Source organism: Athene cunicularia (assembly GCF_003259725.1).
Source record: "Athene cunicularia isolate RWA chromosome 4 unlocalized genomic scaffold, athCun1 chr4_part3, whole genome shotgun sequence".
Lineage (NCBI taxonomy): Eukaryota > Metazoa > Chordata > Aves > Strigiformes > Strigidae > Athene > Athene cunicularia.
Window position 1 is genome coordinate 5357688 of NW_020799100.1, and position 21432 is coordinate 5379119.

General features: G+C 42.8%; 2 protein-coding genes across 3 annotated transcripts in view; both read left to right on the plus strand.

Moving 5' to 3' along the window:
- The first annotated feature begins 2967 nt into the window (after window positions 1-2967).
- SLC25A43 (solute carrier family 25 member 43) lies at window positions 2968-21259 on the plus strand. Of its 2 annotated transcripts, none has more exons than XM_026848702.1 (4): window positions 2968-3216; window positions 4206-4378; window positions 17349-17483; window positions 18672-21259. In XM_026848702.1, the coding sequence occupies exons 1-4, from the start codon at window positions 3030-3032 to the stop codon at window positions 18774-18776; spliced, it is 600 nt and encodes a 199-aa protein (XP_026704503.1). In that variant the 5' UTR covers window positions 2968-3029; the 3' UTR covers window positions 18777-21259. The 2 variants fall into 2 exon arrangements, with proteins under 2 accessions (XP_026704503.1, XP_026704502.1); XM_026848701.1 differs by having other exon boundaries at window positions 18573-18947.
- Window positions 20773-21432, plus strand: part of SLC25A5 (solute carrier family 25 member 5) — a 2504-nt gene continuing 1844 nt past the window's right edge. The window contains exon 1 of the mRNA XM_026848761.1: window positions 20773-20797. Coding sequence (XP_026704562.1) covers window positions 20773-20797 — 25 coding nt within the window. The remainder of the gene's footprint in view (window positions 20798-21432) is intronic.

The following is a 21432-nucleotide window of genomic DNA, read 5'->3' on the forward strand; positions in this document are numbered from 1 at the left end:
GGCTCCGGCCCTTCGTGCCCGTTGCAGGAGGGGAGGGGGTGGAGGTGGAGAGCTCGGTCCGTAGGGGCGCTTTAATGTCTGTCTCAGCCGATGGCTAGTTGGGGTGTGTCCCCTCTCCCCAGGGCCACGTACCCCGGCGGACAACTTCATTTATTTAGTTCATTCAGCGCACAGGGCCTGGTGCTGCGCCAGCAACTGCTTATAAAGCCACGGATGTTCTTCAGATGCTGAAGATAGTCTGTGGAATCTCCTCTGCTCAGCCAGATTCCTTTAGAAATGAAGTTGCAGCGCTACCTACAAATGTGACTGTGACGTCTGTTCTTTGCAACCAATTAATTTTATTCATTTATATGCCCTCAAATATTTATATTGCCTCTATCAATAACAAACTCATGATACAGATCTTTGTTATGCAGCAGTCACGCAAATTTGATTAGTTTTGAAGTTGATATGTGACTTTGTTTTAAGATCTCGTTTTCGATAACGGACATGAAACTAAGGGAAGCGCCGGCAGGACTGCAGCAGGATCAACACGGAGCGGCGCTGGCCGAGCTCTGCTGACCTGTGTGGTTTCCTACAATTCCCTTTTGTTGCCTTTTAGTATCTTTAAGCCTTTGAAAAGAGTGCCTGACTGCGTGTCCCAGCTTGTTTTGCCACTTCGAATGCTGGGTTTCTTTCTTCGTTTTTTTTTTTCATTAAGGTCAGCTGGGTGCGTGGTATGCACTTGACATTTCCGCCCAGCTGGGAGATGGGTTATTCCAGTTCGCGGGCTGTGCTGGGTGGGGAGAAACATGGGCTCAGCCCGCCCTGGCCAATCCCGCCTGCTGCGGCTCTCGCCTGGGCTGACGCTGCGCAGCCTGCTGCAGTTCGTCCTTTATCTGGCTGAGCAAGATTCATCCTCCCAGCTCCGCCTGCGCCTTTCAGGACGTGATAGATGAAGCACCCTGGAACTGGGCAGCTTTGTTGTGTCCTTCTGCTTGTAATGCACACGGTGGTCAAACATGGGGACGGATAATGGCAGTGGGAAGGTAGAAACAGTGATTTAAATGTAATTAAAGTTCCCAGAAGAGTGTGTTGCACCAGTATAACCCAGTTGATTTTGAGCAAAATAATTAATTTCATTCCTTGTTCAGCTTGAAACAGTGTATTTCCTTTTCAAGGCTATAGTTTGTCTCTAGTTTGCACAGGGAATTACGGGTGGAAGTAGGCTACCAGGAAATTAAAGCTAAATTTATTAAATAAAATTTCTTAAAATTTATTAAATGAAAAAAAAAACCCAAACCCCACCATATTTATCGATACATTATTTGGGGATGTTTTTAATGGATTTTTTTAGTGAGAGAATGGTGTATATAAAGGCAAGAAACACATAAAGATAAATGTTACACGATAACAGTAATGCCAGTTGCAGAAGGAGTGGGGCTGAGCACCTGCAGCAGCCCCAGGAGCGGCAGTGTGGGGGGAGCTGGCTGGGGAAGGGGGGGTTGAGCTGACTTTGCACTCCATCTGCGATGACTGTGCACAGACTCTTCATGGCAGTTTCAAATGTTACCTGGGTAGTGCCTAGAGACACCCCACCACCCTCCAATGCATTTGTGCACACACAGGAAAATCAGGCTGTGTTACTTTAGGGACTGTACAAGACACACACAGGAAAAAAAAGTTTATGCCTTTTCACTTCTGCTCAGATAGTCTTTCTGCTCTGGGCTTTCTCCAGGGCAGGAGGCAAGTAGATGTAGGATCTGTCATGCAGTAGAAGATGCATGCTCATGCGAAAAAGCATTAACTGAGCAAGCAGTGACTTGTAATTTTTTGCAAATTATTTTCTTCTGGACTTGGTAACACTGAGTAGATTAAATGTAAATCTGCTCTTTAGGCAGTTTAGTTAATTCTTCCAAAATAGGATGTTTCTTTATGTCAAGATTCTCCTCTCGAGTCTTTTGACTTGCTTCTTGCTGCCTCCATGACGCCTCTCTTTGATGTAGGAGTGCCCTGCATACATAGTCCTTCTGTGCATCACAAATGCTTGAGTTGTAGGTTAGCCTTTAAAACTTTGTGCTTCGGTTTCAAAATTTCAGATTTAGATTTAACCTCTTGAGCATAATAGTGCCTGAACATAAGTCTTCTCTAGCGAAGTATCCCTGTGGATCTTTCTGTCCCAATGTACACAACAGAGGAAGGTTCAGTTGTTCTCAGAAGGCCTGTGATGACATTATCTATGTATTTCTTCTGACATGATAATTTTGGCTGGGGATTGGACCAATGTCTCTAACTGATGAGTGATGATCAGAGAGTTTCTTGCAGACATGTTTTGAGTCATGGTAATTTTCATCCTGTAGATGGAAATATAAATGAGGATTCTGTAGTCAAAAATTACTTTAAAAGTCTCTTGCAAAGCAAACAAGTAAATAATTTGAACAATTATTCCCTGTATCATTGAAGATTTTTTTCAATGTTGAACTTGTGCTCTGGACCTCCAGCACAGTATCACAAGTCAAGCTATGTGAGCTTATTCTGTGCTTGGAACTGGGGTGCAGGTAGAGCTATGAAAGCTGCCTCAAAAAAACATCTTTCAGCTACTAGAAGTATTTTAACTCAGTAACACTAAAATCAAAGCAAATTGCATTTACATAGTTATATATTCCAGTCCCTGACTTAATTGTTAACTATAACTTGCATTTCTGTACTTCTGTGCAGTGTGGATTTACCCAAAATCACTTTGGGCTCTTGGACATATTGTTTGGACTCTCCTTGTGTTTGCCTATTCACATGTTCTGTTTCACAGAGGTTCTGATGCCTGTGTGATGTTCTATATAGTGACGTCTTGGATGAAATACATGTTAAAGTTTCAACTCCTGCTGCTGAAGGGGCTTGTGGATCAAACAAAAATTACTTTGAGAATAATCTGCCTTAATTTTTCATGTCTTTTGTTCATACTGTCATTAATAATACCTCTTTTATGTGTTTGCTCTAGACTCGTTATACTTTTCACGGATGAGTTGGGTCATATTTCCCACTGGAGAGCCATCATGGCAGGAAGTCTGGCTGGCATGGTTGCAACCATCGTGACTTATCCCACTGACGTAATTAAAACACGTCTCATCGTGCAGAACAGACTGGAACCATCTTATGAAGGAATTCTTCATGCTTTTTACAAAATTTATCATCAAGAAGGACTCCTTGCACTCTACCGAGGCGTTTCACCAGCTATATTAGGTAAAATAATAATGGGGAAATATCACTTCATTGCACAGTGTTCATTGCAACTATGTAGTGTGTTCACTTGCTTACTTGATTTCAAGACCAAATAGTAATGTTCTTCTGTAGAAGATACGTGGATTTTCAAGGCACAACTGTATTGATTACCCCTGCTGTAGCTTTATTGCTTCTAATTATGAACAAGTGCGTAGCATTTTATGTATGGTTAAGTGTTAAAAAAGATACTCTTTTCCTTCTTTTATAGATGCTCTAGTTGTGCTCGGATGCAAAATTTCCACTATTTAACTCTTAAAATAAATAAAAATGATATATGCATACAATGTTTCTAATTCCTATCTAGGTGTGAGAGTGTCTCCCTAGCTGGTCAGTGAAACAAGCATGAGCAGTAATGTGTGACTGATGTGAAAAGTGAAGATTGGTGGTAGTCTCTCTTTACATGAAATGACTTTTTAGTTATTTATTTACTCTCCATAGCTTTTAAAAATGCCATTTAACTTTGAGTACACTTTTTCACAATATGGCATTATAAAAAATGCATAATAATGATAATAATGTATAATCCCACTATAAAATTGATGAGACCATGAAGCAAGCAAAAGAGGACAGCAGTATCCCTCATTGGCTCGACTGAAGAGGTGGCTCTGTTTACCTGTACAACTGCTACATTTGGGTTGGACTGGAGTAAGAGCTTGTCACAAAAGAGAGAACCTGGAGAAAGAGCTGACCTCTCATGAGACTAGAGCAGTTAATTCTGACAATGTGCACATTTTAATATGTAAATATATGCCCCTATCAGCACATGTAGATGCTAGTATGGGTGTTTGGTGGTAAACCAGTGACTAAAAAGTAAAGTTCTTCAAAATATTGGTCGGGTTTGAGGTGTAAACAGGCAGTGGCTTATCCTATCTTTCTAGGTTATGTGATAAACAGCTCTGTTTTCTTAGTATAGAGTCTGTTGATATAGACCTGTCTGGTTTGCTTTCTAGGTGCTGTCCCATTTTCTGCAGGCTCATTCTTTGTTTACATCAATCTGGACAAAATCTGGCGAGAACCCATAGTTCATTTCACTCCTCTTCAGAACTTCATAAATGGCTGTGTAGCAGCTGGTGTGGCACAGACGCTTTCTTTCCCCTTTGAGACTGTCAAGAGGAAGATGCAGGTACAGAGCATTCATGTTACTAGTACTTTGTTACAGTGCTTGTTACAGGAGCTTGGGACAAGACTAGCCAGATGACCATGAGTGCCACTTTATTTCTCTTACCAGTAGGCTACAGAGACTTTGTTTTAGGTTGGCTGATTTTTGTCTTGGTTTGGGTTTTTTGATTTTTTTTTTTTGGTCTGAAAATTATTGTTACAAGTGTGTGGTTACATTTTAAAGAAGGTTCAAGTACTATCATGTATACTGTCAGACTCCATGTCTTTAGCTTGCTTTCTTTTCTTCTTGTAGCAATTTCATCAGATTCTCACAGTTTAGAATTGGCAGACTTTCAGTCAAATACATTCAGTCCCCTTGGTGTCAGGCAGGATGAATGAGATCCATTCATTTTCAGAGTCTGCATGTCTGCCATTTATGCCTGACCTATGTACTGGCAACCACAAGAAACTTGCACAGCGGGTATTAAGTCTGAAGGGTCGGAACTGTCCTTGTTCTTATTTCTGACTCTTCTGGCTAACAAGTGACTTCCCAGTTGCTGGTGCTGCTGCTTTCCTGGAGCATCAGCAACGTGGGAGTTACTATATCAAATTACTATATCATTTTATATTATCTTGCTGATCCTTTCTCCTGAAAGTTTAGTAATAATGATCTAAAAAAAAAAAAAAAAAAAAAAAGACACAAAATAACCGCTACCACACAGCTGTCATCTCACTGACATAATTCATTTGATGATGTTGACTTTTCATTAAAATTTGATCAGTAGAGTGACAGTGAATAGCTGTCATCATCTGGTAGCTCTCTGGCTGGGGCATATCAGTTTGTTCTTTTCAGCCTAGTTCATGGGACTGCAGATTTGTGGGAAGCTTTTGTTGTCTTATAAAAAAAAGCAGTCATTTGGTGTGGCCTTCCTCTTCATCAAGCGGTAGCCTGGTTGGTAAGCCACAAGCTAGTGACTTGTGGTGATGATGAAAATGTCAGTGAAACTGTGAATTCCCCTCTCTAGCTCCCCAGGTTCCCTTTTTCAGACAGGGCTCATATCCAGTAGCACGGAAGCCTTTGTTGCCCTCCATCTCCTAACAGAGGACCTCAGCAGAAGTGATGTCTCTTATTAGACCAGCTCATGTAGCTTATGTGTCCAGAAGTCAAGCTTTAAGCTGAGCCCTTTCATGAAGTATCTCATGTCTCAGGTGAGAAAGAAATTCTGACCATGGACTCTTGATAATATTTTCCAGCTGTGTCAGTAGGTCTCAGAAAAGTAATTATTCCTTACAAGTCCTCTTTTTCTTTATATCCTTAGGCTTACAGCAATAGTCTTGCCCTAAAGAATAAAGGAAAGGCATTTACTGTGCTGTTCCTCTTTTAATATTTTCTGTTGATACATCCATTACTTGAACATTCATTTTTCATAACCAGTTCAAAAATAACTTTGATTTGTAACTGGTGTGATGTTAGTTCTGTGTCAAGCTTTGTCTTGACAGGCAAATATAGTGGAACAGGCCCATCTTTCATTTTCCTGCCACTAGGCTGTACTCTTTCACCAAAGGGATCCTTAAAACATCTGATTGGCACTTCTAGAAATAAGAAGGGACCTGGATTTATTGCCTAAATATGTAGGAAGTGGATATGCTAAAAATACTTTGGACGGAAAAAAGGCTCAACAGCAGACTTTTTTTCTTCATATATGCATTGCAGCAACTGAATAGTGAATTTCCAAGGTTAGAGAAACACCTCCTGTTCAGTGATTTATTCTAAAGGCATGGGAGAAGGCAAAGGTGTTGCAGAAGAACTAGTTGCCTAGGTGCGAAAGCCTATAATTTGTTTGATACTGAAAATTGCATAAGTCATAGAGGCTTGTCCAGAAAAGAGACCTGTTGAAAATCGCACCCGAGCTGATACTAAGAGCTCACTGGAATGAATATAAGGTCATCCAAGAAGTTTGCTTTTCTTGTTTTTCACAGTTAGCACCAGGGTATGGGCCAACTTTCCAGGGATCAGCTCTGCTTTGCGTTTACTTGCTGGCCTGTTCAGTTTGCAGCATGGTGGTCGGAAGAGAGAAGTGTCTAGGACAGCACCAGAAAAGGTATCATGTCTAGACCTAGAAAGGAGGAGAATAAAGCAGGGGGAAAAAAGAGCTTCAAGACATTTCAGTGTTTTGTAGAAAACAGGGGAGCAGATACTTCTGATCGCAGTTTTTCTCATACATCATATTCTGATCAGACTCTGTTCAGTGATTCACCCGTCTAGCTGATAGAAAGAGGGGTGTACCAAAGCCTTCAGCTAATCCCAGGCCTGGTGTGAGTGCTCTGCTGTGCACGTAAGGAAATGTGGGCTTTGTTTTGAAGCCATCAACGCTGGTTTCATATACAAAGAAGAACCCAGCACGTTGTGGAGGTCGATTATCAGGTTCCCTTCTGTCCCACTGATCTGACAGATAGAGGTAGTATATTGCCAAAGACGACTTTTGTAGTGAACCTGTTGGCGATGGGGAACCAGGGAGTTGTAAGACAGTCTCAGGAGCTTCAGAAGCTGAGGAACCAGGACACAAGGCAGTCTTCTCTGCTTTTGGGATGGAGCACAAGCCTGAGACCGGAACATCCAGTTCAGGTCTTTACTTGACAGGCTAGGGAGTCTTGGAGGAGTTAGCTCTGTCCATCTCCTCATCTAGACAATGCTTGAATTGTTTGCACGTACTAGGAGATGAACTCTGCTATGGGAGGAAGGATACAGTGCTATTTTTAATCTCAGTTGTAATAATTTTGTTTCATCTTTTCTCATTCTCATTCTCATGTTTGAATCCTACACTTCTGACGTTAGCAGCTTCTGTCACTGACATCTGTGGGAGTAGGAGCTGACTGTCAGTGAACAATTCTTCCTCTGTTTTGATGATGATTTATGATGTCAGATTTGCTCTGTAACCATGGCTTCTTCCCCCTCTGCTATTAGAATAATCTTTATCATGCTTACTTTTTTTTTTTTTCAAAGATGCTGTGTTTGCTAAATATACTTGAATGTTGTTCTTAAAATAAATGTTAATTAATGTGAATGAGTCTTACTGAATATGTGAGTCCTCTATGTTGTGCTTATCCTAATTTTATTCCTTTGTCTTCCTTTTTTCACTTTGCTCCTGATTGGCATGTTAGAGAATTAAGAGGTACTGTATGCATGTTTCAGCATGGAAATATGGCTTTTCTTGTGCATCTGTAGAAGGGGATTAGTTAAGGAGAGGGTTATTCAAAGGGATGTTCTATATGCTTTCCTGACTCACTCTTATGCTACATCAGTTTCTGAAAAAAAACTTACTGATCTTTATATCCTTCTGACTGTTATTCTTGGCTTTCCTTCCTTACCTCACAATATCATGTTCTTTATTAAATCCAGTATCTAAGCAATATTCAAGTACTGCACTTTTACCCTGCAGACTTGCATACAAGAACACTTTTCTTCTTTTTCCTTTTTTTTTAACTGATCCCAGTCTATGTGTAGAACCGAAGATCTACAAACATGCAAATGGTCAGTGCAAACCTAATACCCAAGTTTGGCACTTCCCTCTCTGCACATGACCCTCAGAGGTAGGCTCAGATACCCCTGGCTGGCACTCCTCAGCCTTTGTTCCAAATTGACTTGTGACTTTGGTAGTTTTGTTAGGCAAAATGCACAAAGATGACCCTAAAGTTTCACAGATACTCCATCAACTGTACAGTTACTCCTCACGTGGAACAAATTTTCCATGGTTTGCAGAAGCTCAGTCCTGTCCCTGTATTTTGATGGTATAATTTGTTTTCATTTCTGTGACTAAAACTTTTCTGAAACTGTCCTTTGCCAGTAAATGCTAGTCAGGCATAACTTTACCATCAAACCCTGGTAATACAGAATAAGCATACTTTTAGTATACTGCAGGATTCAGCATAGTTTTGGTGTTGATTGCACAGCATCCTCAAATTGTGAAGTCATCTCTCCAAGGAAAGCATTGTTCAGTACTGATCTTTCTGCTTTAAACTCCAGGCTTTGAATTCCCTCCACTGCTATAAACAAACAGGCTCACTGTTCTTGGTTAGTGTAGGCTGTTGTCATGCATCACCCAAGAAGTGGCCTCCTTTCAGTGACAAAAGTGAATCAGTTAGGCCTCAGCCACCTGTAGGTCTGCAAGGTGTTTTGTTTTGGGGCTTTTGGTGAGATTTTTTTGGTTCTTTGAAACACGAGATGCTCAGCAAGTGTGAAATCTATTGTAAATTATGTAAATGCTGTGAGTTCTTAGTAACCTGGAGAAAACTAAGCCATCATTCCCTTTGTGAGGTAGTCTGTGATAAATGAAATTTTGTGCCCTCTGGGCCATTTTCTAGTCTGAAGTCAGTTAAAGGGAGATACCGAAGTCTCTCTTTAAAAGTAGTACTGTTATTTAAGTATTTATTTTAAAAGTCCCCTAACTTATGTTCTCTGCATGGTAAAAGTCAGTCTAGCAAGAACCCAGTGTTTATAAACAAAGCTTTGGAAAATAAAATGATAAATGTTCATTAGAAAAGCACTCTCTCCCCTCTGAAATGAGGAGACAGTGCTCCTGTGCTGCTTAAACACGAGTAACTTGGAAAGAACGCTCTGTCATTGGAGATGGTCACTGGTGCGGGCATGGCAGCCTCCGAAAGCTCCCTAGCTGTGGTGTTCCTGCTGTTTGCAAGATCTGTGTTCTTGTCAGCTGGGAATATGAAAGTCACTGGAGTCATGACCTGGTTTAAAAATAAGAAATCCTTTTTTGGGTCATGTGGTTCACACGACATCTCAAAAGCATACGTGCTCTCAGACTTTGTGCAAGGGAGACCCATTAATAGTGAACGGCATGGGAGCCTGAGCCTTGAAAATTTTCAGAGATGAAGCTATTTGGCCACACAAAGTGGTAAATTTCATAGTGTGGAAACAAATAAGGGGCAATATTACTACTTTTAGTCTAATTTTCTGTGGAGGTAAGGCTTATATAGTTGCTAGCTGTCTGTCCTTGCCCCCAGTAAGTTTTGATCCTGCTGTCCAACTTCAACTAAACTTGACAGAGGAATGGAGGTTTCAGAGATAGAACTTCCTTCAAGTTTTGTGAAAACAAGTGCACAGATAGGGAAGAAAACTCCCAAAATATTTCACCTGAGGGGAAGGCTGCAGTGTGAGTTCTTACTTCTTCCTGTGATCCCATGCTCCCTTTCTCCTTGCTTCTGGGGTTCAGGCATCAGCCAGGACCCCATGGCCTGGGTGGTACTTGAACTTGGGACCAGCCTGGCTCCTCTGATTATTAGCAAATAGGTAGTAGATGTCAGATTCTGGTGTTGGTAAAATCCCTTCCTGCCTGCCCTTTCCCCCTATGTCTAAATGCTTTGAGCTAGTAGCGTTTTTTATTGTTTCATTGATGGTGCTGTAAAGATATTTTATACCACTTTCTCTGAGCCGTTGCAGAATAGTGCCCTACTGCTTTGGGAAGTACTTGGTCTAGTAAATGGTTGAGACAATGCTTGGAAAAAGCTACTGAGCATAATATGGGCTTTGCCTTCTGTAACAGCCTAGATCAGCCTTTGTGCATCTGAGCAAACCTCAGAAGCATTTCTCTTAGATCCCCAGACTTCTACAGGAGAGAATCATGAAGACTGACTGCCTGTGAAGTTGAAACACTGAACAGTACCAGTGGAAAAAATGGATAAGAGATGAAAATCGTAAATCAGGAATTGGAAGCAGGACTGGTCTGATCTAACAGTCAGTTCTGCCTTGTGACAGCTTGTGCTATGTCTAGTGGCCTTTAACCAAGGAGCTGTGGTGTGCTAAGCATGTAATACTCTCTCTGGGGTGGATTACAGCAGTAGCTTAGCACTGCAGCACAGCGGTCTGCCAAAGAAAAGCAGGAAAACACACTGTACCCATTTGAAATGCAGGAGATCTGAGGGAGGGCAGAATGCAATTCATGGAATTATTTTTCCAGATACTGAAGCAGCTGCCGTGCTCCCAATCCTAGATTTGGTACTGCCAGCTGAGCATGGCCACTGGCCTCTTACAGTCTCTGTACCTCTGTGATCAGTGTGGTATGAGTGAGAGCTCTTCAATCTGCTTTGGGGCAAATCAGACGGGTTAAGTCAGCCCCCCCTTTTTAAACTTGGTAAACTCACCCAGCTGACACAGGTTAGGGTTCGCTGCTGTGAACACACAACTACTGCAGCCATAATTTTCAGCAGGGAGACAGTAATATCTCCAGAGTGACAGCTGCCACTGTTACCCCTAACATGAGTACTTTTGCATCAGCTGTACAGGAGAGCCTTGTATCCATTTGTCTGTGTTTAGAATGATGTGCCTGTGACATGTAAGGTGATTAATTATGCAAAATACTCCATAAACAGGAGCTTAAACTTTATGGACACTCTCTTCTTTTATATCTGCTTTATTTTGATTTGGTGTAATTCCTTGCCTTATCAACATAAGGCTAATGGAAATATGTTCTCTGTAAAGCCCCAGTCCTGTAAAATGTTAATTTTCTCCTCAGTTCCTACACAGACAGCAGGAGATGCTGGAACTAGCATTCCTATTCACTGTGTGAAGTGTGGGACCAAGCTAAACTGCCTAAGGCTTTGCACCACTAAATTAACTAGGGATAATGTGCATGAAAACGGTGACCCCATTTGTAAGGATTGATCTGAACCTTCACAAGGCATTCAGAAACTATGCAGAGGTGTTCGTGCAAGGGGTTTGCGCTGCCTTGAGGAAGAAGACCTCTGCATTCTATATCAAAAGATTTCTTCATACTGCAGGTGTTAAAAGCAGGGAAGGCTTAGGTTCGGTAGCAGAGGAGGGATTCTGCAGCAAACCGTGAAGCCTCAGGGTACAGCAGGCCTGGCGATAATGTATTTAAAGCTGAGAGTCACACTTCAGAGCAAGCGGTAAATTGTTTTGCTGGTTTGGTGCTGTTGATCTCAGAAAGGCGAGATGATTTGGCCCCAGTTCAGGTTACAGCGGAAAGGACAACATGTTCCTGAAGTGCAGGAAGCTGGAGGTCAGCTGCTCTCCTGTGCTGCTCTGCAACCAGCTGCCTCCTGACAGTTGTCACCATTTACCTTCCTACACTCCTGAATACCTGTGGTGGATTTCAGCCAGGGGTAGGTCAGCGTTACCAAACCATGGACTCAGAAAAGACCATGACTACCAAGTAAGGCTGTCCTCCAGGAGAAAGGATTGATTAGCCCAAGAGAATGCATGCTTTTTCCCCAGTGTAAATACTTATTTACATTCTAATTCTTCCTTGCTTGAATAGAATGAAATGCTCTTTCAAGCATTCCTCCGCCTTCGCTTGAGTGAAATTTCTGATGACTGTAGTGGCATTAGCTTGAATGAAAACTGCAATCTTTGTCCTTCAGTTTCCTTTGAACTACAGTTACACTTGCCTGTTGCATGTGTCTTTATTAACCCAGACTGCAAAGACTTCTTATTTTAGTTTCCAGATTAAGAGTGTGAACTCTTGAGCTGTGTTGTAAAGTGCCTTCCTGTACTTTTTTTTTTTAATTGATCAGAAGTGTAGGACACCTGAACCTGTTGAAATTATATAAATAAGCAATTTTACTATATTTATCATCAGAGTAGCATACCACCTATGGCAGCTATTCACTGTTAGTTGAGCTTGCATACTCTGTGCTAACAGTACTGCATAATCAAAAAAATAAATAAATTACAAATCTTTGTACCAACAAACTTTATGAACAGGGAAGGGAGGGAAAAAGTACGTGAACTAAGAGGGAATTATTTCCAAATAGTCTCTGATACATGCAAATTCAGGTAGTTGCAACCCAGAATGTCCTAAAGTGCAAGTGGAAATTTTTTACCTGCACAGCTCTGGGCTCAGGCTCAAGGGGCCTAACCACCGTGTCTGCCATTTCCTGACCTGGTGATCCCAGCTTGGTCCATGTGGCTACTGTGAGCCCAAGTAAAAATAAGAAAGTTCAAGTGATTGATCTTTTGATGGGCATGATTCCTACTGCAGCTGTGGTGAACAACATCCATCTTCAATCCTAAAAGGAAGAGGGGAGGAGAGGAGCTGGGGGAGGTCACTGAAGGGGAAATCTTTATAAGGGTCTGTAATTCCCAAAATGGGACTGTGTTGTTGTGGCAATCAACTCATGATACAAACAATGGGAGAGATGGTGTCTGAAGAGTCTTCAGGTAATAATAACTTTAACAGTTAACTCGACTTTTGCCATGACACTTTACTCTTATTTAAATATTTTGTTTATATTAAACAATGTGAGTGCAGGTAGCTGTTTGGTGTTTTTTTTAAAATACATGTGTCTCAGATTTAGATTGTCAAGACAGAACAGAGTACTAACTTTGGGGATGTATCACAGTGACTTAGTACACTTGGTGGCCTCTGGATACTAAAAGACCACGTTTGTGAGAGAGCAGATGGAGCCAATTCTGCATGTGATGTGCTTTAATCATTTAGAGAACCCATTGTCCGTCAAAGGTAAAAAGATTAGCAATTTAGCCCCACTACTGCTGTGACTAACAACTTGGCACTCTGTTATCAGCACAGTGAGCTGTACTGTATCTCCAGCCTTCTGCAGTATGAGACACCCATAACTGGGGGGGGGAAGGAAGTCTTTAAAAACGTTCATAACAAACAGGTTTCCATGCTGCAGCCCATAGTGTGAAGGGGTGTCAAAAGGAAGGAATTCAATCTGCTTTGAGATGCATGGTGTGAAACATCTCTGTCATAAACCTGATCTTGTTGGTATGAGATTAGCTGTTTGATTCTTATGTAGGTTTCTGAAAAAAAGGTAGAGAAGCTAGTCTGATCTATTTTGTTACTTCCATTTTCGGGCTTTGGTGCCATAGGGTGCTTGTGAGGATTGCAGTGTTACAGACATGTTTAGATGATGCAGAACTAACCCAAAACCCACAACTGTTTGGGTTTTTTTTTCATTAAAAACAGTGCCAAATTAAATGCCTTTCTATTTTTTGCTTTTATTAATACATTTTAACTGTTTTGCTGTGTTCTAAAATACTGAAGTTTTAACTACACACTGATACAGTTTTTAGATTTTCTTTTGCAGTAGGTGATTCTGAGATTGTGTGGACAATTGTTATTTGAATACTGTGCATAGGGTCCTAGAAACATACTGCTTCTGTAATGCAGAAAGACTGGCAAAGCATACTTCACCCTGCAGACTGAAATCTTGAAAACAGCTGTAACCGTGGTGAATGTTACTATAAATAACCTTTCAGTAAATCTCCTAAGAGGTCAATGTCTGCTGCCAAATTAGAAATCTGAGGCTTTGACTTACCTGTTCCTTTTTAACTGTCTTCTGGATGTGTTTACTGCATGCTGAACCTTACTGAAACCTGCAGTGCACTTGTTGCCTGTCTTGGTGGTGTCGGCAGGAGTACTGTAATCAAAAGCCTTTGATACGTGCTTTTGCAATGTATACAGTAACGAAGGGCATTAAGTCAAACTCATGCAGTTAGTTCTGGCAGGTCTTGCCCTGCCTACCACCAAGGGACTTAAAAAGGAAGGGAAATGCATGTTAACAGCATTCCTGCTTTCCTCAAGTGTTTTAGAAACCTGTCCCTCTTCACTGCTTGGCCGCCTGTAATTTTCTTTACCAAAAAAAGCTTGTAGAAAGTTGTTGACAGTCCAGAAAGCAGAATGGGGTTTCGAATCTAGCTCTCCTATGACTACTGTTGCATTTTTTATAATCATATAATGCTTTGGGACCTTAAAGATCATCTAGCTCCAACTCCCCTGCCATGGGCAGGCACACCTTCTACCAGCCCAGGTTGCTCCAAGCCCCGTCCAACCTGGCCTTGAACCTTTCTAGGGAGGGGGCAGCCACAGCTTCTCTGGGCACCCTGTGCCAGGGCCTCACCACCCTCACAGGGAAGAATTTCTTCCTTATATCTAATCTAAATCTACCCTCTTTCAGTTTAAAACTGTTACCCCTCATCCTATCCCTACACCCCCTGATCAAGAGTCCATCCCTAGCCTTCCTGTAGCCCCTTTAAGTACAGGAATGCTGTAATAGGGTCTCTCCAGAGCCTTCTCTTCTCCAGCTGAACACCCCCAACTCTCTCAGCCTGTCCTCACAGGGGAGATGCTCCAGCCCCTGATCATGTTCATGGCCTCCTCTGGACCAACTTGAGCAAGTCCATGTCCTTCTGATGTTGGGTCCCCAGAGCTGGACACAGCACTGCAGGGGGGTCTCACGAGAGCAGAGCAGAGGGGAAGAATCCCCTCCCTCACCCTGCTGCCCACACTGCTCACTGCTCTGGATGCAGCCCAGGATACGGTTGGCTTTCTGGGCTGTGAGTGCACATTCCTGCTCACAGTCAGTTTTCCATCCACTATGACCCCCAAGTCCTTCTCTGCAGGGCTGCTCTCAATCCACTCCTTGCCCATCCTGGATTTGTGTTTGGGATTGCCCTGGCAATGGTCCCGCCTGTCCAGGTCCCTGAGGATGGCACATCCCTTCCCTCCAGTATGTCAGCTGCACCACACAGCTCGGTGTCATTGCTGAACTTGCTGAGGGTGCACTCAGTCACAGTGTCCATGTTGCCAAGAAAGATGTTAAGCAGTGCTGATCCCAAGACCCACCCCTGAGGACGCTGCTCGTCACTGCTCTCCACTTGGACATTGAGCCGCTGACCACAACTCTTTGAGTGCGACCATCCAGCCAATTCCTTATCCACCAAGGGGTCCATCCATCAAACCCTTGTCTCTAAAATTTAGAGACAAGGATGTCATGCTGTTTAAGGTTAACTTACATAATTTGAGTGCTCTTCTAAGCATCCCTGGTGCTGATATCACCATTCTTAGTGGAACTGGTCCCTGAAGACTCAATTGCAGCACTCAGCATCTTCCGCAGTACAGTCATGAGAGTCTTTGTGTGGGAGTTTCTCAAGTAGTGTGGATTAAGATTTGGAAAGTTATTTTTCTCTTTCTCACCGTTGGATTTAGCTATTGCTTTTTAAACTCTTATACCCCTTAACTAACAGAGCCAAGTGTATAGCTGGGCTTCCTTGTAGCAAATGAGCATAAGTGAATGTGTGCATGACCCTTGAACTACCTGCAAAGGCAGGGCTGGGAATACTGTAAAATCACAGCAGCTAAATCCCATAGTGTCTGCCTCTTGAGTCCTAAAACAGGGAGACTGTGGGAGCTTGCACCACAGTTGAGAATTACGGAAACAGCTGTAGCCCCATGTAGTTAGCAAGGCCGATGTAGACACAATGGGGACAAGCAATTAGAACCGTTGAAATACTTTCTCCCCCACAAGTGTGAGCCCTTTCTTAGAAATCAGGTACCCTGTTGAGAAAGTTCAGAGAGAAGCAAATGCCTCTGTTCTCTCCTCCTTAAAGTGTAAAAGATTAAATCCTCGGCCCTACTCTTCTCTGGAGTAAAAGAGCCAGGACATGATAAAGGTGATCCAAAAGATAACAAATCAGGATGTGGTAGAAGCCTGTTGCCTCTTTCTCAGTGAAGTGCTTTCCCAGAACCACCTCCCAAAGCCCTGTCAAAAGGAAACTGTATGGTTTTACCTGTTACCTGCCATCAGAAGTATTTCACATGCATTTCAATCATGCACCAAAAAAAAGTGGAAAAAAAAATCATATGTGGTGGGTTGGGGTTTTTTGTAAAGAAGACTATACAGTTAGTGTGTGGTGTGATTAGGGGTTTTCTGTTAGCTTCTAAATTTTAGCAGTAGACTTGCCAGTAATGCAAGAGCATGTAACAGCATTATAACTATTTGATTAGCAACTTCTCTTATATACCTGGAGCATGAGTTTTGATCTGTTTCCATTCCCAGCATCTTAAGTTGCCAAGTATTTGAAATGTTACAGCTGAGGCATCTAGAAAATGTCATCGCCACTTGTCAATTTATGAGAGGCTTATCATAGGCTTAGCAGCTCTGAGAAGCTGTAAGTTAGTCTGTCCAAGGAGGGAAAAAATGCTACACCACATGGTGTTTCAGATCAATGAGGGGATAATGATATCCATATTCACCAATCAGTTAACTATACAAGTCCCGTTTTTATGAAACCTCTGCCCCATGTCATCAACTTGTGTCCTGGGGTTCCCACACGCTCCTGACTGAGAAGTGGCACTTGCCATGTGTTTGAGTGAAACACTGATTTGCCAGTGCAAAACAAACCTGTGTCTGCATGTGCACAGAAGGATGAAGATGAGATTATTCAAGGTCAGGTTATCCTGTCTGTGCTAACATGGTAGGAGATTAATGAAGGAAGGATTTTGCTGTTAAAAATGACCCACTACATTTCTTTCATGTGAACAGACACTGTACTGCAGTTGGAAGTGTAGCTGCTAACTTTAAGCAGTTTGGATCAAGTGACCATGCAAGTGAAGATACAGGAGCACAGGCACCAACTGCTCACTCAGAGCCCTTGGTGGGCTTGTACAGCCTGGGCTGAAACCTCCAGTCTTCCCTTTCTGCTGTGCTGATGCTACCCAACCCGCAGTACAGTTTGCCCTTCTCATCACAGTGTGGTCACAGCCTCAGCAGCCAGAGTTGAGACAGCTCACTCTTCTGTTTTGGTTGGTGTTACAGGAAGGCAGCGTGCAAGCCCCGAGTTCCCCTCTCAGGTGTTCCACTCTCCCCAGACCCGAGCGGCCGTCAGACGTGGGACCAATGCGTTATGCAGAACTGGTTTGGATGATTTGTCTTCACAAGGGTGGGATTTATTTCTAGTAGTGACATGGCAGAAAAGGAAGTGCTGTGTGAAATTACTGCTCTCTTTCATAGCCATCAGAGAGTCAATTCCCTCCCTTTTTAGTCTGTATTTCAAGGCAAAATAGCTGATTGTTTTGGGTTGACGGAAGAATCCAGATCAGTCTCCTGAAACTTGTCATTAAGCATTCCTTATGTACCAGAATGGAGAAAGTAATTCTCTTTGATTACTTTGGTTTTCCTTTGCTTGTTTTAAATCCCTCTGGGTGTCTCTTGAACAGGCCCAGAGTCCTTGGCTTCCCCACTATGGAGCAGTTGATGTCCATTTTACTGGCATGGCTGACTGTTTCCGTCAAACTGTGAAGAACAAAGGTGTGCTTGGACTTTGGAGTGGACTCACACCCAGTCTGCTCAAGGTGAGGTTTTGCTTTCATCCCAATCAAAGACTACCCTGAAGTAATCAAGACACACTTTTGGGCAGCTGGGGTTATAAAGCTTATGACATGCCTCCGTACTTATTAGCAGCTTATAGGTGACAGAGTCTGTGACAGAACAACTATAACCTCAGGGAGGTTATAAACCAGATTTGGAGCTTGGTTTGGTCTTATTTTCCCTAATGTAAGCTTGGCTTCTAGATGTCAGTGCTTTCAAGTTCATTTGAATGTCCTGAGAGAATGGAGTGCTGCTAACACATAAGGTAGGGTATGGATGGGGGATTGCAAGTGATCCACTTATGACAGCTGAACAAGTTCTGTTTCTCAGCTGAGCTCCAGTAATTTGACATGTTGTACCAAGCTGTAAAGAAAATTGCGCTTGTGTGATACTTCCCCAGAAGTCAAAAGTATACTTTTGACTGGCTATTTAATGCATGCATGTCTGTTACTACAGCCCTTGCTGAGTTGAAAGCTTGAACAACATCACAGTAGCATAAACAGAAGGTAATTTAGTTTACAGAAATACATTTTGTAGTGCTGTGGTGAGGATTACCTACCTGGAGTACTACAGGTCAGCTAATGAGTGGTAATTGAGTGACAACATGATTGATTGTGATGGCCTGCGTGTGCCTGGCCCTGCCTTGGCTGGTGTAAAGCCACATGGCACCTGAGCTGCTGATTCTGCATGGGGCAAAAGAAAAAAACCTGTTTAGTCACTCTGCTGTATGTAGAATAAATCCCACATTTCCTCCTGGGATTTGCTGAGGTTTCTTAGGATTTGTTTAGGTGACAAGTTGTGATAATCCATAGGCTAGCACAGACCTTGTTCGTTACAATATTGTTATAATTAGTTATGTACCAGTAATAAACTCCTACTTTTAGCATGCTGCAGGTGCCAGCCTAGTTTGAGGGGAGACTCTGACTTAATGTAAATGAGCACAGCTCTATTAGCAGATCAGATTTGTAGTCCTAGAAGTTTCCTTTTTTAAAACATCTAAGCTAAGGATGATACTGGTGAGTCTAATACTGCCTTTTGTATCTTACATTGCTTTTTAAAATTTCTTTTCTCAGATTGTCCCATACTTTGGTGTAATGTTTAGCACCTTTGAATTCTGCAAGCGGGTCTGTCTGTACAGAAATGGTTATATTGAATCTCCTTTAAATTACAAGCTAACTCCTGGTGTGGACCAGAGTTTACAGCCACAAGAACTGAGAGAATTGAAGCTACTCCGAAGGGAAAATTTTGAGCGAAGGAAATCAGCTCTTGAAAACTGACATCAGAGTGTCTGTTACAAGATATACGTGCTACCTTTCTTAAGGAACTTTGCAAGAAAGACATGCCGAACTACAGGTACCAGCATCCCAGCAGATTGCATGGTTTTACTTCTGAGACACCAGTGCCAGGAATGAATAAATCTTGTATCTCATTTGCTGAATGGATATAAACAATATAAATAGCAAGCATATACTGAAGAGGAGAGATTCAACTAGTTTGAAATCACAATACTATTGGAACTTGAAATTGCATTATTCTAGGTGCTTTTCCATACTGAATAGCCATTTTGAGATAAAACCACTTGCAGAAAGGCAAGAGAACTGAGGTGAGACTATAAATGGTATCTTCAGAAATATGAAGAAAATTCAAATGGGTTTTTTTTTAAGTAATCTGAGATACCGTGTCAGCCAAAAATTATAAACGGAGTAGAATACATACAAAGTGCAAGAATTTCTACTGAAATGTCTTTTTTTTTTAGTGATGCTGTATGGATGTGGCATTCTCTGTATGCAGAATTAGTCTCAGTTCAGTCACACTCCAGAATCCAGTCTTCAGTGTTCGAGACTTACTTGAGAATAATAATTTTGTATGAATCTTTGGTGTAAAGATTAAAATATGCTGCTTAAACCATGCTTTTGCTAAGAGAGAATTGTAATGTGCAAAATGAACTGGAATACACCGGAATGACAACCTTACAAACTTAAGCGCATACTAGAAAATATTCCCCCCTTTCTCCTATGTCATTACTGCATGTACTTGAATTATTTCAGGCTTTGAAGAATAGTTTTCCTGAAGTAATTTCCTGAAAAGTGCAGTTCTTAAATGTATTAGGTCTTTCAGAGCCATGGGCCTTATGTTGTTTCGGTATTCTTAAAGCTCTGTTTTTATATTTAACTACTTTTTAGTTCCTGTGCACAGACCCGGGCATACAGTGCTGCTCCGAGCTTTCCAGGAGGATAGCACTGTGCACACAGGCTGTGAGTTTTACTCTTTAACACTGCAATCCAAGAGCCACCGACAGTTTCTGTAGACTGGAACCTCTCTGCAAGACCACTAGGTTATTGCCAGTGCCAATGCAATTGATAGGCCTCTGACCAGTCTAGGGAGCTTTGGGGCTATAAAAGGTCATCTTGGTATTATACCTGAGGACCTGTGGCATTGCTCCAGTTCCTTTGTAGAAGTACAGCTATGGAACAGCCCCATCCTAGTGCCTTCTGATAGAAACCTTAAACCCCGTGTCTGTGTGGGAAGGTGGCTCTGCCTCTGCGGCATGTCCCACCAGCGTGGCAGCATGGGAATCACAGCAGCTCAGTCAGGCCTGTGCACATGCGCCATGCTCCTGCCCTGGCTGCAGCACCCTGGGCTCCGCACAGGATTTGCCTGCTGGTTTACACAGCTTTTTTGTGTGTGTGTTTGTACCGTCTATGTCCCTGCTGGGTGGAAGTAAATCTCAGAAACTGTTTGTTTAAGCCAGGTCATAGTGGGATGAGGCAATGACAGATCGATGCACAAGCAGTCTGTGACTGCATGGAGGGATTTGCAGAAAAATTTGGTATAATTGTAAGGCTTGCCTTGCTCCTAGAACTCAACACTGATGTACCTTACAGCAAAGGTCTTACAGTATCTCTCTTAATGGGCTTGCTCAGCTCTGCTGCAGTGGTGCTTCATATCAACGCAAGCATTGACAGCAAAGATTAAGATGGTAGAGAAGCAGCTCTGGCAGCTCGTGCATCACACTGAGGCTGTAAGTGCTTTTGCTTCTAATGAACCTGTCTAGCAAACATGTTTCTCTGTGCCTCAGTTTCCCCATCTGCACACTGCAGGTAATAATACTGAGACTTACTGGTGATGTACGAATAAGATGTGACCTGTGAGTGTGCTGGGGAGGAACGGGTTTCTAGAGTGCCCTTAACCTCGTCCAAGCATACCTGTATGATTTTTACTAATGTTGTATTTCTAAATAGATTTTAAAGATTGAGTGATGGGTGCATATGAATGTCTGATCAGCTCTCCAAACCGGGTAAGAGTCAAGTGAGTCAGTTACCTCTAACTTGTTTCTCATATGCTAATAAGACCATTGTATTGTAACTTACTCCACGGTTTATAAATCACTTAACTGACCTTTTATCAACCAAGCCTCTACCTTTCGTAATCACATGTGTGCATGAGAAATCCCCCAAAAGGTAACGCTAAAATATTTAAGACAGCACTGAAACCAAGTGCTGCAGTGGTGGATTACTGACGTGTAAAATGGTGTACCACCGCGAAGAACCAGTCACGGGCAAGGCTGAGCCCTGAGGTCGTCACTCGAGTGACATTTGGGTGCAGCCCCGCAGCAGAGAAGGAAGCCGGGGGTGTGTCTGTCTGTCTGTCCGAGCACCCCGTCACAGCGGGGCTCAGCCCGGTGACTGACGGGGGGATCCCGTACGGGACGTGGAGTTCTGGGGGCCCAGCTGAGGTCAGACTTCTCTGAAGATAAGCAGACTCAGAGCCCACCGCAGTCCTGCTGCCTGCCCGGTTCCCTACCGCCTCCCGCATGGAGCGGAGGGGCTGGGGGGCGCTGCCCGGGTCGGGCGGCTGGCACGCCGCTCTCGCCGTCCCGGGGTGCTGGCGGAACGCGACCCCCGAGGCTGCCGGGCTGCCATGTGCCCCCCG

Bases quoted from the DNA above. Each gene is read 5' to 3' on its own strand.
- SLC25A43 (XM_026848701.1), top strand. From the start codon at position 3,030: ATGGCAGGAAGTCTGGCTGGCATGGTTGCAACCATCGTGACTTATCCC. The intron at 3,217-4,205 runs GTAAAATAATAA...TTTGCTTTCTAG, and splicing joins CGTTTCACCAGCTATATTAG to GTGCTGTCCCATTTTCTGCA. The intron at 4,379-17,348 runs GTACAGAGCATT...TCTCTTGAACAG, and splicing joins CTGTCAAGAGGAAGATGCAG to GCCCAGAGTCCTTGGCTTCC.